The sequence below is a fragment of the Aplidium turbinatum genome, chromosome 3 (assembly GCF_918807975.1).
Source record: "Aplidium turbinatum chromosome 3, kaAplTurb1.1, whole genome shotgun sequence".
Lineage (NCBI taxonomy): Eukaryota > Metazoa > Chordata > Ascidiacea > Aplousobranchia > Polyclinidae > Aplidium > Aplidium turbinatum.
The window spans coordinates 11,256,066-11,277,661 of NC_137474.1; the positions used below are offsets into that span (position 1 = coordinate 11,256,066).

The 21,596-nt window shown below is 37.7% G+C and overlaps 3 protein-coding genes across 5 annotated transcripts in view; 1 reads left to right on the forward strand and 2 right to left on the reverse strand.

Annotated features, from left to right (window-relative positions):
* LOC145766891 (uncharacterized) overlaps nucleotides 1–8,410 on the forward strand; it is a 56,243-nt gene extending 47,833 nt beyond the window's left edge. Inside the window, exon 7 of one of the 2 annotated variants that reach the window (XM_082578595.1) lies at nucleotides 8,294–8,410. In XM_082578595.1, coding sequence (XP_082434721.1) covers nucleotides 8,294–8,398 — 105 coding nt within the window. In that variant the 3' untranslated portion in view covers nucleotides 8,399–8,410. The remainder of the gene's footprint in view (nucleotides 1–8,293) is intronic. The other variant, XM_082578593.1, reaches the window with a different exon arrangement.
* LOC145766892 (validoxylamine A 7'-phosphate phosphatase-like) lies at nucleotides 5,099–12,878 on the reverse strand. The gene is made up of 5 exons (XM_082578596.1): nucleotides 12,748–12,878; nucleotides 7,997–8,069; nucleotides 7,252–7,389; nucleotides 6,558–7,027; nucleotides 5,099–6,014 (listed from the first exon to the last, which is right to left on the reverse strand). The coding sequence occupies exons 1-5, from the start codon at nucleotides 12,803–12,805 to the stop codon at nucleotides 5,845–5,847; spliced, it is 909 nt and encodes a 302-aa protein (XP_082434722.1). The 5' UTR covers nucleotides 12,806–12,878; the 3' UTR covers nucleotides 5,099–5,844.
* A 3,808-nt stretch (nucleotides 12,879–16,686) lies between these two features.
* LOC145767351 (phosphonoacetaldehyde hydrolase-like) lies at nucleotides 16,687–21,092 on the reverse strand. 2 transcript variants are annotated; one of them, XM_082579156.1, is made up of 5 exons: nucleotides 20,994–21,092; nucleotides 19,034–19,109; nucleotides 18,155–18,289; nucleotides 17,380–17,849; nucleotides 16,687–17,067 (listed from the first exon to the last, which is right to left on the reverse strand). In XM_082579156.1, exons 1-5 carry the CDS (start codon nucleotides 21,028–21,030, stop codon nucleotides 16,874–16,876), a joined length of 912 nt encoding a protein of 303 aa, XP_082435282.1. In that variant the 5' UTR covers nucleotides 21,031–21,092; the 3' UTR covers nucleotides 16,687–16,873. The 2 variants fall into 2 exon arrangements, with proteins under 2 accessions (XP_082435282.1, XP_082435283.1); XM_082579157.1 differs by lacking the exons at nucleotides 19,034–19,109; nucleotides 20,994–21,092 and adding an exon at nucleotides 18,485–18,784 and having other exon boundaries at nucleotides 16,688–17,067.
* Nucleotides 21,093–21,596: the final 504 nt, after the last annotated feature.

Genomic DNA, 21,596 nt, shown 5'->3' on the forward strand with positions numbered 1-21,596 from the left:
ACGAACGGGCAAAAACTGCGGCTAAAATTAGAGAACAGTAAAAACTCAGCTAGGCTACACAAAAACTCAATAACTAAACAAAAACCCAACAGAGTAAGCCATTCTGAAATTGCTTCCACAAATTAGTTAAAAGAAACGTAGCCTAAATCGCGTAAATTTTGCGCGATTTACGATTTGCAAAATTTATTGGTGTTTTTCTGTGTGTCTAAAACAAGTCCTTGGGGGTGTTAATAGCCAGATGTCTTGGAAAACGATATAAATTTCTACAAACTTTATTATATTTTTAACAAAAAGCTCAAATTTGGAATCCAAACTTGGAAAATTTGGGGGGGCATGGCCCCTTTCTCTCCCCCTGGCTACGCCTATGCAGCGGATCACCTTCTTGTTTGCCCTCGGCTTGCCACCCGGTGCAGTAGGTGGTACCTGTCAGTGTGAACTCCGTTGCGGAAGCATGTATCAATCTGTGGTGTATCAACGAACTTTAGAAGACTCGATAGAAGAAGAACTGCATCATATCTAACTGACCATCTTGTATCAGATAATGTCTTCAAAACAGGCAAACCATCTAGGAATTTTCGATGGACTTGCCAACGATGAGTAGACGAGACGAGCCATGAATAAAGGCTTTGCAACAATTCAAAAAGCTCAGCGGCAGAACGGCATGTTTCTACAGGACATTTAGGCTACCGATTAAATTAAGTGAATGTGCTGTGCAAGGGACATAATGAGCTATGCTACATTTCTCTCGCAGAAGAGCTTGAAGACCGTTATACTGGCCACTCATTTTGGCTGCATTATCCTAACTTTGACCCGTAATCCGTACCATTTTCGGATATGAAAGTATCAAATAAATATGTTTTTTGTTTAAAAAAACGAAGAAAAATTGAATAACTGGAGTTGGGCAGCGGTGCTGCAGCACCGCAGCACAAATGGGTGAGCCACCCTTGCTTGTTTGAGATACGAATTAAAGCAGTAATCTCCAGCTGTGTAACTAAAAAAATTAGTAGATTTTTTTCTTTGAGGTGGGGGCCCCCAAAAGTGGGGACCCTGGGATTCAGCCCAGTCCGCCCACCCCTTAATCTGGCACTGGCGACAGGGCTCATTTTTTTATCAGGTTTACGATGTTATTGCATTATTACCCGACTTATTCTCATTGCGTAATACAAAAAAAGAACACAATCGGTACCGTTTTATAAAGTCTTCGGTTTTACCTAACTTGGAATCCCTCTCAGATTTACGATCATCACCAGAGCCGAAGGCGAAACAACTCGGCTACTGAGCTGGTTCTGTGATAAATAACGTAGCCTACATATGACGTGAAATAAATAAATGAGATAGGCTACATACCGAATCCTATTTTGGGATTCGAATCATTCAAATTCGAAGACACTATTCTAAATTACCCATCACTAGTCAAGCACCAGTCACGACTCCAAGGATGAGTTTTTGGTGTATTGGTAGGCTACTAGGCCTATCGCATCAAACGTCGGTACGGAAAGACAAGTCAATTGTGGAGGCTTTTTTTCAAACAGAAGAAAGTCCTTGAGCTTTCCCAGTGACGATTTGAAACGTATCTTCATAAAATGCAACTCCCCATTCCTTCTAGTGCTGCAGTAGAGAGACGTTTTTCTGCTGCAAAAGACGTGCTGAAGCACAAGCAGAAAGACTCAGCGACTCGCATTTCTAAATGCTTGTGTTTTTGGACGATGCGTAACAAATTTCACTTAGAACGTGTTTTCTATAACGACATTGAAATGGCAGTGTAAATGAATTATATCATTCATTTTAAGGACATAGTATAACGTCACAGTAAGATGCTTTCTGTGTCAGTTTAAGACAAAAGTTGCTGGAGAAATAGCGGTAGCGTGCGCTACTTTAGCCCTAGTAACGGTAGCGGTAGCGCCTTTTAAAGTAGCGGATGCCTACCTCTGTTTATAGTCTACATTAACCTAGCCCAGTGGTACTTAACCGTTTTTCTGACATCCCCCCTTTAGCATAGATGACATGCTTTGCGCGCCCCCTCCCTACTTTAAACATGTGTAACATCAAACGCAATTTTGTTTATTTATTGATTATGGTTACCTACATGCTAGTGAGAAACTGTAATTATTATTAATACGAGATTTAACTCCAGAAATAGCGCAACGTATGGTAGCTAGTCTTCAAATCACGGTCTGTCCTTGACTCCTTGGTCTTGACAGCAACCGCAGTAGAAAATGTAGCGAAAATAAGTAGATTCGAGCACTGTTAGTATTTGAATATCCTGCTGTTGAGGCAACCGAGTAAAAGGAAAGATGATCTCGAGTTTTACTTTTTCGATGTCTCGCTTAGCTCGGGGTTAACTTCATGGCATGATTCTTTTGTGGTTCTTCAAAAATATTTTTGATGGATTTCTAGGCTTCATCACTGTCTGGAAACCATTTCATGATTTTTGCTTTGCATTTGAATAAGTTGTTGCTGGATTTGTCCGCTCAAACTCATTATAGCCTACCATTTGAAAATGCAGCATTCATGTTAATGAAGCTCTCTCGATTTCCTCGTTCAACTCGACTCTTCCAGAGTTTCTAGTAGCATATTTCTTTTGGCAACCATCAAACATTGGTGTGGAAAAACCAGGTTTGCGATCAGATTGCATGCCTTTACACAGACGATTGAAAGGAGCTCTAGCTTATATAAAGTGGAGCATTTTGATAACTATGTTCAGGACACCCTTCATAATTTGCTAATGGCAAAGTCTTAGGTGCTAAGGCATTGCAATAAACAATGCAATGAACACTGATACTAAAAATGGACATTTTTACATAACGAAGCCAGATTGCCGAGCATACGCAACAAAGGTTCCGTCTGCACACAACCCTGTACCAGTGATTCCCAGTTCCCAAAGAAATGTGAACGGCAAAAATAGTAGGCTATAGGACATTGAACTCACTGCATACTGCAAAAAGTTTAAATAATGTTGAAGACTTCGCGCTCCCTATGTGAAATGGGTGATGCTCCCTAGGGGGGAGTGCTCCCCTGGTTAAGAACCACTGGCCTAGCCTGTGAAGAAAGGTGGCGCCATTTTGGTAAATTTTCGAAATTTTACCCCAAAACTACACAACACAAACCTTCATCAAATAAATTACGATATTGAAATCCTTCTGCGGTCGTAAAATCAAGCAACTTCAATTTTAAATCAAAATTTGAAACTCAAAACTTCTACTTAAGTCCAGATTTGATGAATGTGCTCAAATAGCAAGTGTGCAGTAGGTTTTGATCAAAGAAACATAGGACTTATTGGACCTAAAAGAAACGCAAACAGCTACTAAAACAAAGATAATAGTCAAAGTTTTATTGCTTGATTCCGTTTTGCTTTTCTAACCGTGCCTTTCACATTGTTCATCAGATATAGAATTTTTATTTTGTTGAAACTTTGGTGCCCCCCCCCCCCCCCCCCCCAATACCTTTTTTCTAAATCCACTACTGAGGTCACCACTTGGATCGCCACTGCTCCCACAGATAAGATTTTGGGTCGCGAAAAAAAAGATGAAGAATCACTGGCTTGCGAGCTATGAAGACCATGGCTCAGAGAAGAGTGCGTTATGAAATAGTGTTGCCAGATACTTTCTCAGAGAAAAGTTGTATTCTTGGTCAGTTCAATGATCAACCAGTACTTTCCAGTTAAATCTATTCCAAAATTTGTAAAATCCAACAAATTTAGTTTATTTATATAACAGTCTTCTTGTGGTGCTCTCCAGACTGGTGCTCTACGACAAAAAAGAAGATATAGCAGTTTCCAGAAGTTAATGCTGCTCAAAGTAATTCGGCTGCAGCCTGAAAATACAGATTTATTAAATAAGCTACTTTTACGCAAAGCAATCAGTTTATCAACAAGTAGCTTGCGAATTCTAATATGAGAGATATTTTATTGAATTTGCTATTTTGTCTCAAGTTGTAATTTCTACAGACCAAATTATGGTAAAAAGTTATCAACACCAATAGTTATTTTCGTTGTATCCAAGCTTACAATTTTTTGAAGCTTTTAAAAGTCTTGGGATAGATTTAACTAAAAAGCTTGGTGTATTTTGAGGCTGAGCTGACAAAAAATAGCGTATTATCTAAAAAAAAGTCTACCAACACTATTGCATAACGCACCCTACTTTGAAACTTACATTCAAGTTGAGAAACAATTGCATTGGCATTCCAAAAAGCAAGTACCGTAGCCTTTGTGGCCAATGAAACAGTTTGCACCACAGCTGATCGTCTTTCGATGTCAGACAATGTCAGTCAGTCGGCAGCAGTGGCCGAGTGGTTAGCGCGTTGGGCTCGCAGTCGAGAGCCTGTATGTTCAACTCCAGCAACCCGCACTTGCTGTTGTTTCTCTGGGCAAGAAACTTTACGATAATTGCCTCTACCCAGTGATTGATTTCGAGTAATGGGTAGTACCAAATTTAATTCATAAGTAGAGTAGACAACCGGAAACAGACATTGCAGTCGGCTGCAGCGTGGGTCAGGTGTACGTCGGAAGGCGTACACCGATGCATAGCGCTCAAGTCCGCTTTCCCGCAATGCAGGAAAAAGATATGAAAAACAAAACAAAACAAACTAACAAAATCGCTGCAAGAGTTGTTGTTGTTGTTGTCGGCTTATTAAAGACTGGTGGTGTAAAACCTTGCCTAATAATTTAAAATCTCAACAATCACCGCATGAAGAAAGAGAATCAGTTTAAGATAACACTTAATCAGTGGTTCTCAAAGTATGGGTCGCCACCTAAACATGGGTCGCGCAGGGTCAAAAAATGAGTCGCGCTATGGTGATTCAATTCTACCCAAACGAACTTTTTTTTCAAGTAATTTTAATTACATCACAAGTGGTTTTCTGAGAGTTTTAAAGTTCGAGTTTTAAAAGTTTTAAAGCTCGAGCTATAAGTTCTTTCCTTTTAAAGCAATTAACCAAATATACAAGAACTAATTTCGAGAGGAGCGAGCACCAAAGCATTGTGTTCTTCTTTGGTTGGCAACTCTTGGAAGATATATTGGCTTCAGAAAGTATAACCGTAGCAGTGCCTGAGACACTAGGTGACTAGAATATGAAGAAAAACTCCTCGGTGTGCCAAATCTCAGGGATTCTTCTGGTGTATTCCAAGCAAAAGCATTACCACAAAATAAACCGAATGCGATGAAGTAGGCTATTTATGGTAGAAAAAAGAAGAAAAACTAAATGTAAATTGTCTGATCAGAGTAATTCATATCAAACGACGGAGCTTTAAGGCATATTGTGCTGACGTGTTAGTGTTTTACGGTAGGCTACTGCTGCTTGTTCCATTGATTGTGCTGGCATATTAATATAGTGGCTGTCCAGAAGCAACAAATACATACATGTCAAAGAAGGGAGTGTTTACCGCACTTTATCAAAAAAATTTGTCAGGATACTGCAGCGACAGATGTTACGGTTGCTCATAAAGTGCTAGTCAAAAGTTAAGAAAAATAACGGTGTTTGCTTCAACAATACAAACAAAAATTAGCCCTTGCCCGTTTTAACACATATATCGCAAATTCAAAACATACTTCATCGATAGTAACTGTTGCTACTTGCTATTTATATAACTTAGTTTAAAAATAGGTTTAAGACAATAAGCGATCAAAACAAATGGTTATCGAAAAAAATGTGCCTGTAGCCTATACTGTATATTTCAATTGTTAAAAATTTGTTGCTAATAAACCTTCAAAAATACTGTTAGATTCTATGCAATGGACAAATTACAGTAATTTCATTAAAACGATTTTTAGCGCAAATAATATGCATGCGGTCAAAATTAACCGCAGCAGTCTTTCTAGGTGGTGAGATTTCGTGGTCTTTCTAGCGTTAATCAATATTCAGTGTTCCACGCAAAAAATAAGGCAATGCTTTGTCACTGTTTTCCACCACTAAATCGGCATGATCAAGTTCACTTTTGTTACAAACTCCAGTCAATACTCCAATTACGAGTCCAGCGCCACTTTCCTTACCCATCAAAGTATCTGATGGAGAGTCTCCTGCAAAAATTCTCCAGTTTCAAAATTCATTTTTGTTTTTATTTCAGATTAATTATTGAATATAATGTATGTGTTTGACATTCAATCAATCAAAATCATCCGATTCTTACTTAATATCCAACAGTGAATAGATTATTGATACCGTAGCGGAAATTATTGATATACGTTATTAAAGCAATGCTTTCGATGAAAAGAAAGGTTCTTGCTCTATGTTTACTCCAGTCTGATAGGTTTTCGTACTCTGCTGATTACAAACTTTCTGCTTTATACCAACGACGACTTTATTTTGATTAATTGAAGTGCTGAGTTTAGAATGAATAAAGGAGAGATGATGCTGCCATTTCTTCATCTAGATTCTAGAATGTCTCACTTCACAGCTCACCTTATTGGTTTTACTCAGGGACTAGTTTAGGTATCTCTGGTTTTACTTTAAGATAATTAGGTTCCAGCCTTTTTAACAGGAATAGTAGAAATAGTCTATGAACGTACAAAAGCATAACAAACAAAAACATAAAATTGTCGATAATGAGGCTGTAGACTTACCTATCACAGCTGTACGACTTGGATGTACGTTCAACTTTGAGCAAATCAAATGAACGTTATCTGGAGCTGGTTTAGCAACGTTGTGAGGATCGCTTCCAGTCAACACATAGTCCACCATTTGAGCTACATCCATGACGTTTAATGTTCTAACTGTATTAGGCCTGTCGTCTGATGTACATACAGCAATTTTGATGTTGGCTGCCTTCAATGATGAAAAAATTCTTTTGACATCACAAACTTGAGTCACTGTATCAGGGGGGTCAATTCCTTCCCAAACTTCAGCAATAATTTTTTCCGCTTCCGTCTCATCCATCGCATGTTTATCTCTCAAAATAAGACGCATTTTATTCCGGAGAAATTCGTTTGTGTTTTCAGCAAGTGGACCTCTTCCAATTCGTCCAGTTTGAGAATTGTAATTAAAGAGACTGTAAGCATCCTCAGTCACGTCAAGCCCAGTTCTATGATTCAGTCTTTAAACAAAAACCATTTATTGCTAAGTTAATACACTACAGACTTAAATTAGTAGGCTACATGAACTACACGGACGAGCAAACAAAAAAAATTCTTGAACGTTTAAAACTGATTTCATATTGTTTATTTGCTTTGTACATCCTACCAACATTCTATCTTATATGAGTTGGTTAAGAAATTAGCGGTAGATTTACTACCCTACTTTAAAAACTTTCTTACTCACTGTTTGGCTACATCAATGCACCAGGGACCCCAAATGGAACTGACGCAAGTAAGAGTGCCGTCTTTATCAAATATGACTAATTCGAGGGGAGAGTCATCTTTTTGCTTAGCGGAGAAATAGCGTCTTGTGGTTGCAATTCTAAATAAAATATTAACCCAAACCATAAAAACGTATCATGCAGTGGTCATACAGCTGACTCCAGGAATCATGCAGATTTGTGTGACGAAGTTAGTTGGAGCCTAACTTATAAACAATCTAAAATTCTAAAACAAGCAAACGACCACATTGACTGAAGCAGAGAAAATTAGAATTAAAAGAACGAGAAAAGTAATTTTTTTCCTTCGAAATGCTTTAAAAATTGAACTATAAAATTGAAACCATAATCTACAGTATATTTGGTTTATGGTTTCAAGTTTGAGTGTGGTTTGTTGCAGAAGAGCTATGTGAAAATAAAGACACGCTGCACAGGGCTACTCGTGACGTAAGCCAAGTTCTATTTCTAGAAGAATTAATATATTTTCAAAAACTTTTGCAATGAAGTTTACTTTCAACAATGTCCGGTGCAAGAAAAGGTAGCCTGTATTCAGAATCCTATTAAAAATGTCATTAATCAGCCTGAATCAACCTCAAGCACTATTTCAAGAAACGTTAGCCTACGTCAATAACCAAAATGTACAAGAAGTTGTCTTCATACAAAACCATTAGGCTACATGCGCCAATTATGTAAATCGTTTTGAAAGCTTACTTGATTTGTTTATTGCATTGAGATAAGTTGTAAGTGGTTTTCAGCAGTGATCTGTAGCAATCTTCAACCAATCCTGTTTAAAAACAACGTTCAGCAATCACGATACGTGCTAGTGCCACTACAAAGCTTCGTCGTGCTCTCCAATGTTTGACTTGATGGAACATGAAAGCAGGAGCGGATCCATCGAGTAGTCTTAGGTGGGAATGGGAAATTTCATCAAAACACAATGATGTGTAAGTCTGCATTAATCCGACCTTGCAAATACACCGTGAATAAAGTTACTTTTTTGTGTTTTAGGGGGAGGGACAATTGCCCCAATCTATCCACCTGGATCCGTCACTACAAGAAAATACGAATCATGCAAAAACATCGTCTTTTGGCCAAGTGTTTGAAATAACATGAACGTGTTTCAAACCTTTCACGTGTTTGTTGTTGTAATCCCATGAGCTTGTTAAGTAAAACAGCAATAACTTCCTACAAGGAAATGCAAAAAGTGTTCGCTTAAAAAGGGTTCGCCTTTGAAGCAAGTGAAATGAGATTCTATTTGTTGCACCTTGCATTCTCATCAAACATCAACAATTCGTAAGTTTTGGTCACTAAACTTAGAAGCAGTCGCGTGCACTGCTTATTGGAAGGTAGGCTACATTACGAGAAGGAGGTGAAACGCTTGCAATTCGCTGCTAATCTTTTCAATTTAGCATAGTAAACGTTCATGAATGCAAGCAATAGCTTACGCGTTATTTGGCTGTTCATTAAACTAGCTACACAAACAAAGTACTAAATATTTGCAGAGATGCAAGTGTGATTGGACTACAAAGGTTTCGCAGTTTGCGACGACAAATCACAAAAATTGTTTTGTTTCATTTCCAAGCGCTTAAACGCTAAAACGATGATGAGGGTTCGTTTCAAGTATTTATTCAAAAAAAACTTTGTAGAGTTTATCACAAATGGGACACTTATGTTGTTTTACATTAGATAATTCACGTTAATATTACTGTTATGACATTAGTCCCTTGTAGGCTGCATAGCCGAGTGGTGAGAACCCTGGAACGGCAATCAAAAGGGCGCTGGTTCGACACCGCTCAAGAGCATGCGGCTGTGTCTTTGGCAGGACACCTAAAGGCATGCCTGAAGATTGGCTTCCTTGCCTTCCCGTCCAATTAATCTAAATCTTCAACCACCGGGTGAAAGCCCGGATACGACAAAAAAAAAGTTCCTTCAGTCAGAGTAAGTTCTTAAAAAGTCCTGCGATATAGAGTAAGTCCGCAATAAAAAAATCTCACAACAAAGAAACTTGCGCGTCATTGCTTCCAACCCTCGACGAGAGGAAGAAACTCCTTACTTTGTTTTGTGCTTTTATCAAAATGCCATTTTAAAGTGGCATTCAATCTTCAAGTGAAATTGCTGTATGACTACTTACTATTGCTATGTTGATTTCTGGAAATGTGATTATTAATTGCTTACTTTTCTCCATAGTGCATTTGAGCTGAAAATCAAGTACAGAAGCTAAGAATACCACTTTTTAAAGTCTTTGGTATGAAACGGTTAAGGTTTGTTCCAACAAACTGCTGCATTCGACAGGGGCGGCGCCAGCCAAAAATGAGTGGGGTGGAAAAAAATATTTCGAGGTAACTACTACCGTAAAGTATGGTCACTAATATTACCGATTGCGATGTGATTCACTGCAGTTCGGTTGTAAAATTTATTGAAAAATAAACAAAGGAAATCGAAAGGGGTAAAAGCTCGTTTTCGATTGAGCGCACTCTAAATTATGAACAAAAGAATAGAATGGGGCCAAACGCTCCCATACATTTCCTCTGCGGTCCATAGAATTGCCGACTACGATCTAGAATGGATGTTAGCAAGCTTGTTGTTATTTCATGTCATGGAGCTGCTGCAATGATAAGCGGCCTCATAAAAATTTATTGGGTGACCCCTTAAACAGAATTTTAAAAAACCTGGCTATTACCCAATAGCCTAATACCCATAGCCATAGGTCAAGAATCGCTGCACTAAAGTTTCATTTTGCGCTCGCAGGTCAGTTTAAAAGCTTTCACCAATTTTTGAGGACCAGTGTTATCGGCAATGTCTCGCTCACTGCTGACCTGCACCAGATGTTCAAGTGTTTGTGATGACATGGCAGATCGCAGATAATTGTTTATTATCTTAACTTTGCTGTGAATACGTTTGGAAGATGCCACAGTCATGGGCAAAGTAGCAACAGTAGCAATAATTTGAAACAAATCGCTGTCCAAACGATTTAAGATCGTTTTGTCCACACAATTTCAAAAGTGAAGGCAAACACAACCACACGGTCCACTTTGGTGCTTTTCAATTTTTAGTTTCCACTTGTGACAATTAGCTGACCTCAAAAAAAGAAAATTCTATTGCTGCCCAACCTGATTTTCATGGAAATTATAAAATTTGACTAAATATTCAACTTTAGGCAAATTTGATGGAGACATGTGCGTGAAATCAAATGCAGGTGCATTTAACATTAATTCACATGCTTGATCTGAGTAGGCTAACGCTTTTTAAGTTCATTTAGTATGCTGTCAAAGGATAAAGAAAAATCTTTTCTTAACTTTTCTGTACTGGATTCAGATTCACTCCACGGAAGACTGTTGCAACCTATCAATAATATCTGACCATCTCGGAAATGGCTTGGTGGGTAGCGGCATCGCTTAGCCGGCGTGGTGGTTTCACTGGTAATTTGATTTCTATCCTCAAACAACGATGAGTTGAAAACCAATTTGTTAAAATGTTCTTCTGAACGCAGTGAGTCAAATGCTCTTGTCAAGTCGTTGATAGCAGCAACCCCAGTGGTGAGATCCATTTCTTCACTTTTCAAATAATCTGAAGCCTGTTTACTTAACGAAAAGCATTTAGCCTATGAGGAATAAGACTAGCAGTAACAAATTCAGTTTGCTTGATGCGGAACAAAAAACCAGTAGATACATCATTACCTTCGTTTGACATTTGTTGGAACATTGACAGCAGTGCTGGATACAGGCTACATTAATAACAACATCCAGATCATCTGAACGTGCAGACCATCTTAGTAGCCTATCAGATAACGAGTGCAATGCAATTTTTCCAGACGTGATTCCCTCCTTTTTCAAATGCTCTTTATACAAAAAATGTCTCCTGAGAGAACAGTCCATAAAGTGGTAGATGTTACCAATTGTTTCAAAAATTGTTTTCACTGTCGCTCCGTTTTTAACACTGTGCCCAAGCGCAAGATTTAATCGGTGTGCAAAACAATGAAAATATACCGACAGTTTGGCACCCGCTGCAACTAGGTGTTGCTGTGCACCTTCATCCTTGCCTGACATGTTGGTGGCCCCATCAAAACTTTTGCCTATTAGGCCTTACAATGCTTGTGTCTCAGCTGTGATAAAAGCCATCCCCTCAAAATGGTAAAATTAGACTACAATCAATCAATACAACAGAGCGATAACAATGAAGATTCTTTATTTCTTCAGTCAATGCTGCAAAAGTAATTCATATGTAAGAAGTTGAAATTAATTTATGACGCAGTCACTAGGCCCCCCTAACCCCCTGCATACACCCCCAAGTTTTCTCATCGGATCTTGACGAATTACAAAATTGACCCTAAAAAGGAGTGGGGTGGACATGTCCACCCCAGTCCACCCCGTGGCGCCGCTACTGGCATTCGAGGTGAAAGATCGTTGATCTGCCATGGGGGTGCCAATTTTTTTTTTACTTTTTTAAACTTCCGCAAGCTTAAGAAGGTTGAGAGCCACCGACCTAATGTGTTATTTATTTTAAGCTTTCTACTTTCAAGGCTGAAAGGTTTGGTTTTTAAATCTTTGATAATAAAAACAAAGATCCGTTTCACAAACACAGTTCATTAGAAAATAATACCAATATAACCTCTCCACAACTGGTTATTTTCAACCAGTTTTAAAACTTCTTTCATGTCTTTTTTAACAGCCTCTAGGCCAGTGGTTCTTAACCTTTTTGTTTTGGCGGACCCCTTTTGGTACCTTCAAAGCGGTCGCGGACCCTTAAAAAATTGTATCTGAAATTTTGGTATATCGATTCTCCTACAATAGAATAAATGTTTCATAAGTTTCGAAACGACACACTTAAAAGAATTTGCTGAACTCGCTGACGATTGACCACATTGACAAAATTGTGTTATGAGCTTTAGCCTATGTTGGCACACAGCATCAAAAATCAGTACCGTAGGCTAATCTATATTATGTTAATTTGATGTTTTTCTATAAATTTTATCAAAAATCAATATAATTTTGCCACCGTTACAAACAATTTCTCCCTTTTTTAATTTCTAATCAATATTAATTCGTTATAATCTTTGTCATTGTAAAACTGTGAGCGGTGATAGACTGCTGACTAACGTTTGCAATTTTAAGTTAAGCATTGATCAAAAGACATCGCACCAGTTTGTTGGGAAGTAGGCTACAGTTTGAAAATCACGGTAATACACAAAATAAAGCACAACCAACCAATTTTCAAATTTCGTAATTTATTAGTCATGCTGCAAACTCGGAAACTTTCACGGACCCCCTGAAATCGCTTGGACCCCCGGTTGAGAACCACTGCTCTAGGCTATCCTCTGTTCTTAGCAGAATATTGTAGTCAATATAAAAGACAGGTTGAAAATTATAAGCACTTTGAAACTTTAAATAACCTGACAGGTAGGCTATGCAAATAAGTTGTAGCCTTTTTCTAACATATCATTCAGGTTAGGCCTACACACTCACCTTTAGAATGAACAAACGTGTATTTCTTGGCTGCATTGAAGAGACCTTGCATCAACATTTCAGCTTCTTTTACCAAAATATATTTTCAATCAAATTAACTATTATACTACCGTATTGCACTAATTTTGAGGTCTGGTGTATTTTTGTGATACAAAACAACTTTCAATAAAATGTTTCTAGCAAGCAAAATTGCCATTATTGCATCTATTTAACGTCAAGTGACGTTGGGCAATACCATGTAAATTGTCATAGGCTAATAACAAAAAACAAGCCGAGATTGTCCAGCTATCGTTTGACTTAATTTTAGGTTTATTGGTGCGGTGCTACTTTGCCCTCATCAACGAACTAGCCTAGTTGGACTTACTGCAACTCTGCTCACTTGATAGAACTTTTGTTTTAGCTATTTATGTGAGCATCAACGTAGCCTCTTTGCATGGATAATGACAAATAGATTATTGTCTAATTTCTTGGTTGTACATAAATAAAAATTTAAGTAATCAGTCTACGAATTGTAGGACTACAAATACCGGTATAGCACACACACGCCATTTATAGTCCCACAATTTTTGAAACATCACGTGCTAAAACTGTTCTTTCGATTGATACTGTGGCATTATGAGAGCAAGCTTTGCTGACTGTTTGCGCGGAAGCGCCTTGCCAAATACGAATGCAACACTTCGCAAGTTCAAACTATGACGTGACACGAGGGGACTTTTTTCTGTAACCAATTTACGGAAAGTACAGGCAGGTTCTCTTCGGAGAAAACTGCAGCGATGAAAGACACTCGAGCTTGTATGCTTTAGGACTGGGCATTGGCACAGTGCATGCAGCCAGATTTTATTTTTATTTATGCTCCAAATTTACAGACTTCCTGCCAGGCGCGGATCTAGGAGTTTTTTTCGGGGGGGGCCAGAAAATTTGAAAATCAATTAAAAAGAAAGGAAAAGATAAAGCACATATGAACAATAATGATACTACGACATATAGCCTAGATATGATATAAAATAGACATTAAAACAGCCATTTTCATCAATTGTGAATGTTTAAAAAATAAATGTTGCTTCAATAAAAATTGCTAAGCATGCAAAGTAAACTTGAAATCTGGTTTAAAACCCTGCATGGAGTATCCATGACCAATTGGATATATTTTATGTTTGCAGGCATATACGTAATTGATGGAAATTATAAAGAAGACTAAAAACTATAAAACAGGCATTCCAGTGGCTTGGCTAGAAATTTTGAAAGGTTTTTTTTTATGACGTCGGGCGGGCAAAGCCCGCCTGCGTGTTCGCCTAAGACGACACCCAGCAGCGGAGGTCTGGGGGGCCTCCCCCTGAAAATTTTGAAAATTTACTTTAAATTTTGTGCATTCTGAGAGCATTTTCAACAAAAATGTAGGTATGAATATTCCTATAAAATGGTGCTGTCCGGTGGCATAACAAAAGGATAAGATCATGTTTTCTTCGGCATTTTTCGGAAATAAAGCTAAGTCTCTATGTTTTCTTGTTGCTAATTCCTGGCTGAGATATTTGAATGTTTGGTATTGGCAAAACTCGCTCATTTAATGCAGTTTCATTTAAAGTTAAGTAAACTTTGTTTTAGAGACATAAAGAGACTGAAAGCATCATTCTCAATATTGTGACGTCACACGCGTGCCAAAGGGGGGGTTGAAACCCTCAACCCCCCCCTGGCTACGCCACTGAGCCATTCAGGGGTTTCAGATTGTTGCAACTGACGCCATTTGGTTCAGCGTTGGTTTCAGCTCCAACAAATGTTACTATTAAAATGTATTTGAAGTTGTATGAAAGAAAATAACGGAGTCTGATCGATGGGTAATTTCAACCATAATAACAAAAACCTATCCCCCCGTGGTAAGTTAAGTCCGCCGTGGGACTAACATTAGCTGTTTAGAAGCATATCAAACCATTTGATGCGGAAACATACAATTTCATCAATTCCTCACAAAATTTCGGGGGGGGCCCGGGCCCCCTGGGCCCCCCCCATAAATCCGCGCCTGCTTCCTGCTTTTGATTGGCAGTAGGCCTAATCTTTATTATTTACTAATTTTACTTCATGTGTAAACAAAAGCAGAAATTCTACACAAGTAAGTTTGTAGTTCTGGCTTTGGAGTATGAACATAAAAAAAAACAGGCAAAATGTATTATGTAAATAGTACTTTAGTTAAATAATAAACCAAAATTGTATTTTGCTGTGTCATTTGTATACCGTTCAGTAGTAGTCTTATCTCATTTTGAAGCATTGCGGTCACAGTTGAAAAAAATAAAAATTAAGCAATGTGAAATAAATCAATAAAGCAGTAGGCCTATAACCTTCGCGTAACCACAGGTTGCGTCAATAATGTAGCCTATTTACGTTGATTGCAAGTTTAAAAAATTTCCAAGAGTTGCATTGAATGGAAAGAATGAAGATAGTACTTCAAGACTTCACGATTAAAGTCACATAAACAGATAAACAACTAACAAAAACCACACCACAATGGTGATTAGATGCACTAAAAAAAAGTTAAATAAAAGATACAATTTTGTTGCAACACTAACAACTAACTGTGCAACACCAATCTCACCTCTGAAAAGAGGGGTCTGGTAGACTGTGGCCAGGTACTATAGAATGTTATACCACGACAATACGGAACTTCCGCCAATCACCATATAACCTATTCCAGGAGTCGGCTACCTACGGCTTCGGAGCCTCATGCGGCTCTTTTGCTCCTCTAAAGTGGCTCCCTCCAGATTTGACAAAACTTGGAATTTACCTTTGCGTTCGACTATTATTGTGATGAAAAATAAAACAGTATCAAAACATTGTTTGTTAACTGTGCAAGATGATGCAGCAATGCGCCCTCACTGATCGAGTGATATATAAGAGTATACTCTGTCCGAAAATAAGATTTTTTACAATGATTTGCCATTCATGTTCTGACTATCAGATCAATTCACAGCTTTTGGCGCTAACAGCATACCTTTTTCTATCAGTAGCCATGCACAAATTAAAAAAGAGAATAGTTTTAAGCAAAAACAGAGAATCTCATTTAGCATGGAAGAATTTTATTTAGCATGGACAGATCAATTTGAACATAAACTGTGCATTCAGTGCAAATGATTTTGGCATATCTGTAGACCTATGCTTAAATGCCTGTGTGAGAAATATCCGGAAGAAGTGACTTCCCAAGACATGTTCAAAAAAGGCATAGAGCATTTGCTGCAAAGTACCAATTTTAGAGATGAGCTAAAGAAAGCAGTATTGGAACTCTTGCAAAACTCGGAGCAAAGTAAAGAAGCTTTGAATAAATCAATAACCGCCCCGATAGTTCAGTTGGTTAGCACGTGACTTAATGAACGAAGAAGCTTCAAGATCAATTGGCGCTGGTTCGACTCTCGGGGTGTGCACTTAAGCAACGCACGTTAAGGACTGCTCTTCATTCAGCGGCATCTAATGGATGGAATAATTCCCCGCAGCAAGACTTCAACAATCGGAAACTTCACTCTGTCACTCTCGGTGACTGGCCCTGCGTCAGTGATTCAAAGCCTAGTATGTGAAACAGCCAGGATTAAGCTCTGCAAGAAGCCTTCCCAGTGCGAGGATACAGATTGAATCAATCAAAAGCCTCATGCCACACCATGCTGCTAGTTTTGTAGCAGCTCTAGAAAAGCTGTACACAGCAGATTGGGATTACGTTATACTGTGAAATAATCGTTCGGTAGCAGAGAAACGTTGGTCTGGTTTATATGTGCAGAAAGATCACTAAGCACGCATATTACGTTTTGTGGCTCTTTGCTGGTCATATAGCCTATCTCCTGAATAATGTAGAAAAACGGCTTTTTTGTTACAAAAGGTTGCCGGCTCCTGACCTACATAAGCAAGTTTTGCATATCACTATGCCCAGGAAGTGTAAACTTACTAATGAGTAATAGTGCATAAATAATTAGATATATTTTGCAAAGTAAATGGCTACACAGTAAGTAACATACAAAATCGTCGTTGCGTAACTATTTGTAGACACGGATGAAAAACAAGCTTGATGTGTCCTTTTTAATGATATGCAGCATTACATTATCATGATATTGCGGTCACGAAGAAATTGCCTAAGTGTTGCAATTGCAAAAGCTTACAAGTTTTTTGTGTTGTGTTCTGTAGGCATTTGTATGGGGCTCATAATGTAAGGCAATGCTTTTTCAATGTTATCTAAAACCAGATCAGCATCTTGGTCAAGATCAGTATTGTCACAAACTCCAGATAAGACGCCGATCACTAATCCAGCTTGACTCTGTCTTCCCATTTTCGTGTCCGCTGGAGTGTCACCTAAGAAGCAATATTGTTATGCAATTCGCATTTGTTCAAAGTTGAAAAGAATTGAGAAAACTGCACAGATAACTTCTAACTAATTCACGCAAACGCAATGCAGAAATAACAGGACAAAAGCATCAGCAATTTGTGGAAAACAGGGAGTGGAGAGCATTGAATTGAGATGAATTAAAGCCATTTTTAAATCTACATAGCGAAAGAAAAATAATATTTCTTCATATCACAAGAATGGGATTTTTACTTCAAGTGAAGCTTGAAGGTGCTTTAAAACTAAAACGAGTAATAGAGGAAACAATTTTGAAAACTTACCGATCACAGCAGTATGACGTGGATCAACTCCCAGTTCTGAACAAATCAGACTAACGTTATCTGGAGCTGGCTTTGGGACGTTGTTGGGATCATTTCCACAAAGAACATAATCAACCATATCTTCGACCTCCATGACTTTCAGCGCTGTCACAGTGCTTTTCCTGTCGTCTGACGTGCACACAGCAATTTTTATATTGGCTGCTTTCAGGGCTGAAAACACTTCTTTGACGTCACAAACTGGGGTTATTGCAGGAGAAGGACTTGTTTCTTCCCAAACGTTCGCAACAAGTTCTTTAGCCAAAACTTTGCTCATTGCGTGTTCGTCTTGTAAGATATCACACACGGTTGCTTGGAGATGATCATGCGTTTTTTCGGCAAGAGATCCTTTTCCAATGCGTCCGGTTTGAGGGTCATAGTTGAAAAAGTTGTAGACATCTTTTGTGACTTCCAGTCCACTTCTATGCTTTAATCTAAAATTGTAGCCTGACGTTGAATTAACTGGCTTTGAAACCAATCCACCTATCCAACATTGTTAGATGATAAAACTCAATCAGTAAAAAGGTAGGCTAATCTGTTTACATTCTTTTGATATTAGGCTATTATTAGATATCAGAACCATATTTACTTAAATGAAATGCGATACTGAGGAAGCCGCTTGGGCAAAGAATGCTTTAAAATACAGAAGCTGAACTACACTTGACTGATTTTATGGCTATATTTGCTAAAAATCTTAAATTTTGTATGAAATTAAGGTGTAAAAGAAATCTCCACTCACTTGTGAGCTATAGCCATACACCATGGCCCCCATGTAGAATGAAAACATATCAATGTTCCATCTTTGTCAAATATCACAAGTTTTATAGGAATGACATTTTGTTTGGTCGTGGCATGACGCTTTGGAGTTGTAACTCTGCAAAAACAAAATTGGAACTTGAAAAAGCATTTATAATCAACTTACTTATAAGTTTAATTGTACAATTCCTTCATCATAAATCAAATTGGCTAATTTGTTTCCAAACTAAAAGCTATGTAACTCGCAATGAATGGACATTGGACATGCTTCAATGCGCAGCTAAACTAGTCTATAACCAGACTCAAACCTTACTTTCTCATGGAAGAAAAGCAAGAACAGACATCAAGTAACGAAGGCATGAATTGTCTTGCAATGTATCTGACGTTTCAAGCAATATTGATGTTTTCATTTTTTAAATTTTATCGATACAATTTCAGCATGAAATCTCCTCTTATTTTGCACAATTTCCGGAGCTTATCTCGCGAGAAATCAATCTATTAGCCAACTTATCCAAATACAGAATACACAAACGCAGCATTTTACAAATCAGTGACCACTCTGCTTTACACATTTCCCAAAATAAAATATTAAAACATAAGACAAGCAACTAGACATTTAACAGACTACATCAGTTTTGCGTTTGTATGCCAATGGGCAATTGCTTAGCAACCAAAACTCTTTGTGACATAAGATATGAAAAAAGTATTTTGGTAATCACTAATGACTGATTTGTTTGCTTTTGTACGTCACTTTATGTAGCATAAGTATAGATATTCACACGCAATATGCCCGATCATAGACCCACTTTCGATCTCAAGACTTATAAATAAAAATAAAAAACAATTTACTTTTACCACTCACTCAGTAACAGTTTTGTTTAAGCGTGTGGATTTTTCTGTACACTTTGCAAGCAGCTTGTGCCATCCAGTGAAGAGATCTATTAAAAAAAGATGTGTTAAAAATATAACATAAACAAAATAAGCTTTGATCGACATAATAGTAGATTATATAAGATTCATATGGCACGGTTACTTGTGGTTTTGCTTTTTAAAAGGCATATAAGACAAATTTGTCGAATGAATCATTATTGTGCTGTTTCACAGTGAAAACACCATATCATGTGGTGCTTTCCTATGTTGCTTTTAAGCTGTAGCGTATTAACTTTGCCTACTTTGGTTGTATGAGCAATGCGGTTAACTAATCATATGTTATCGAAGAAGCATAGGCTACACACCGCACAACAGGATATTGAGTGGTTACAAATGTGACATTCACACCATTGTAATTACTCTCTCCTTTGTTATCAATTTTGCAATATCAAATCATTAAATTGTACATGAGATAAAACGGCTATAATTTTAATCTACTGGTCATGTAGTCTGACATTATATGTCATGCTTAATTTTTGTTTTATAGAATCTATGTTTTCGAAAAATCGCTCGCTGATAATATTGTATTAGCATTGTTTTTTAAACATACAAATTCTAACATGCAATTACATAACTTTGCTATAGCCTATTGTAATTTCAGAATTTAAACTTTTGAATTTTAAACTTAGCCTACATGTAACTATAAGTTACAATAGACACCAAAAAAGCGAGCAAACAACAACACAAAACTTAACAAACACTTTTTTTCGTGAAGAATAAGTTGAAAGTAGGGTATTAGTAAATGGATCAACCGACAAGCACCACTATCAAAAGTGAACTCAAGCTCTGCAAAGTGTATTTATTCACTTGTTGTTTTTATTTCTTGTTACACCCAGTGAGATCGCCATATAACGCCGAGACCGCCATAACGCTGTTCTATGCTATAGCAGTATAGTGAGTAGCCTACTCAGTACTCACTACTCAGCCTTTTGCTGAAGTCAAAAGATAGCTCCTTCTACACGGATTAAATTTCCTTTCTTTGTTTCGAAAATAAACATAAGAACAAAACTGAGTTGAAACAATATTAGGCTATTCTTGAATACACAAGGCTCATAGACCATAGTGTCCGTATAGTCAAATCTGAAATAATTATGATCCGTTTGATGTAAACTTAACTGTACGAGCAACCAGTGATATTCATGTGATTGCAAATGGACGTCGTCAACACCCGCGTTTCAGTTTGAAACTCTTGAACATGCTACTTTGGTTTAAATTTTAAATTATATACTCGATCCTGCTTTGAATTACACAACTAGGCATGGCCTATGTGCACGATTATCTAATATCAAAAAACAGTAAAGATAGGCTATCTCATATTTGACTGCGACACAATTTGTCAAAAATCTTCGAAATAAACTGAGTTCTAACTAATTCTATCAAACTAGCTAGTGCCATTAAATGCCCTGTCAAGTTAAACGTCGGGTAGGGTAGGCTACTGGATTTGGGTTTGGTAGATAGAAAGCAAGCCAATCTTCTCTATCTCCGTTCTCCAAGCATGCCAGTATGTTTGCTGTGACAAGATCCAGTACTCTGTTCTCGGTGTGTGGTTAACTTGCTTTCTGTGGTAGTTAGACGTTTTTACAATTATTATGTCACGGCCCAGCAGATCTCAGACAAATAAAATTAATAATTCAATGTATATTTATGTGATTATAATATTGACAAGATGTAAGTATCCTGCTGCAAAGTGGTGAGAACGCTGGAACGGTAATCGAAAGGGCGCCGGCTCGACACAGCTCATGAGCAAGCAGCTGTGTCTTTGGCAGGTCACCTAAAGGCATGTCTGAAGGTGGACATGAAGATTGACTTCCTTGCCTTCCCGTCCACTTAATCTAAATCTTCAACCACCAGGTGTAAGCCTGGATACGACAAAAAAAAACTAGCTATCTTACCATTGGCGTGAGTAAAAGTTGGTTTTGCAGTGTCCATCCGAATGCTGTGTTAATGCAAACTGAGGTTGCAAAAAAATTAAACAATGTTACCAATATCGCCTAAACATATAAATTGCATATTAAAATTTGAGGTTCTGATGAAAACTTCAACGTGTTTTGATAAAAAATAATAGTATAGCCTAATATAAAATAACAATCAGTTGTCTGTTTGTGGTGTCAAGATGATGAATATGAGGCATACAAAGAAAAACAAAATTTGTTGTTGTGTTGTTGCTGTAAGAACCATTGCCGGCAGCATAACTTTTTTGAACTAACGTTTGCTAACGCAGGCTTAGGATGTGGAATCTCCGAAAGGAGGAACAGCGTATAGCTTAATTAACAAATTTTGACCACGATACTTGCTGATAATATAACCTAGAGTTTCGAATTTCATTTGGCAATTTTTTCAAAATTAAAGGTTGTAAATCTGTCTAAACCACTGTTAGTAGGCTACTGCTTGCAAATAATCTACTGCATTTTTATTTCTAAATCAAACCGAATGTAAAATTCGTCTTCAACATTCTTCAGATTGTGAGCTTGAAATTAAAACGTTTACATTTTTTA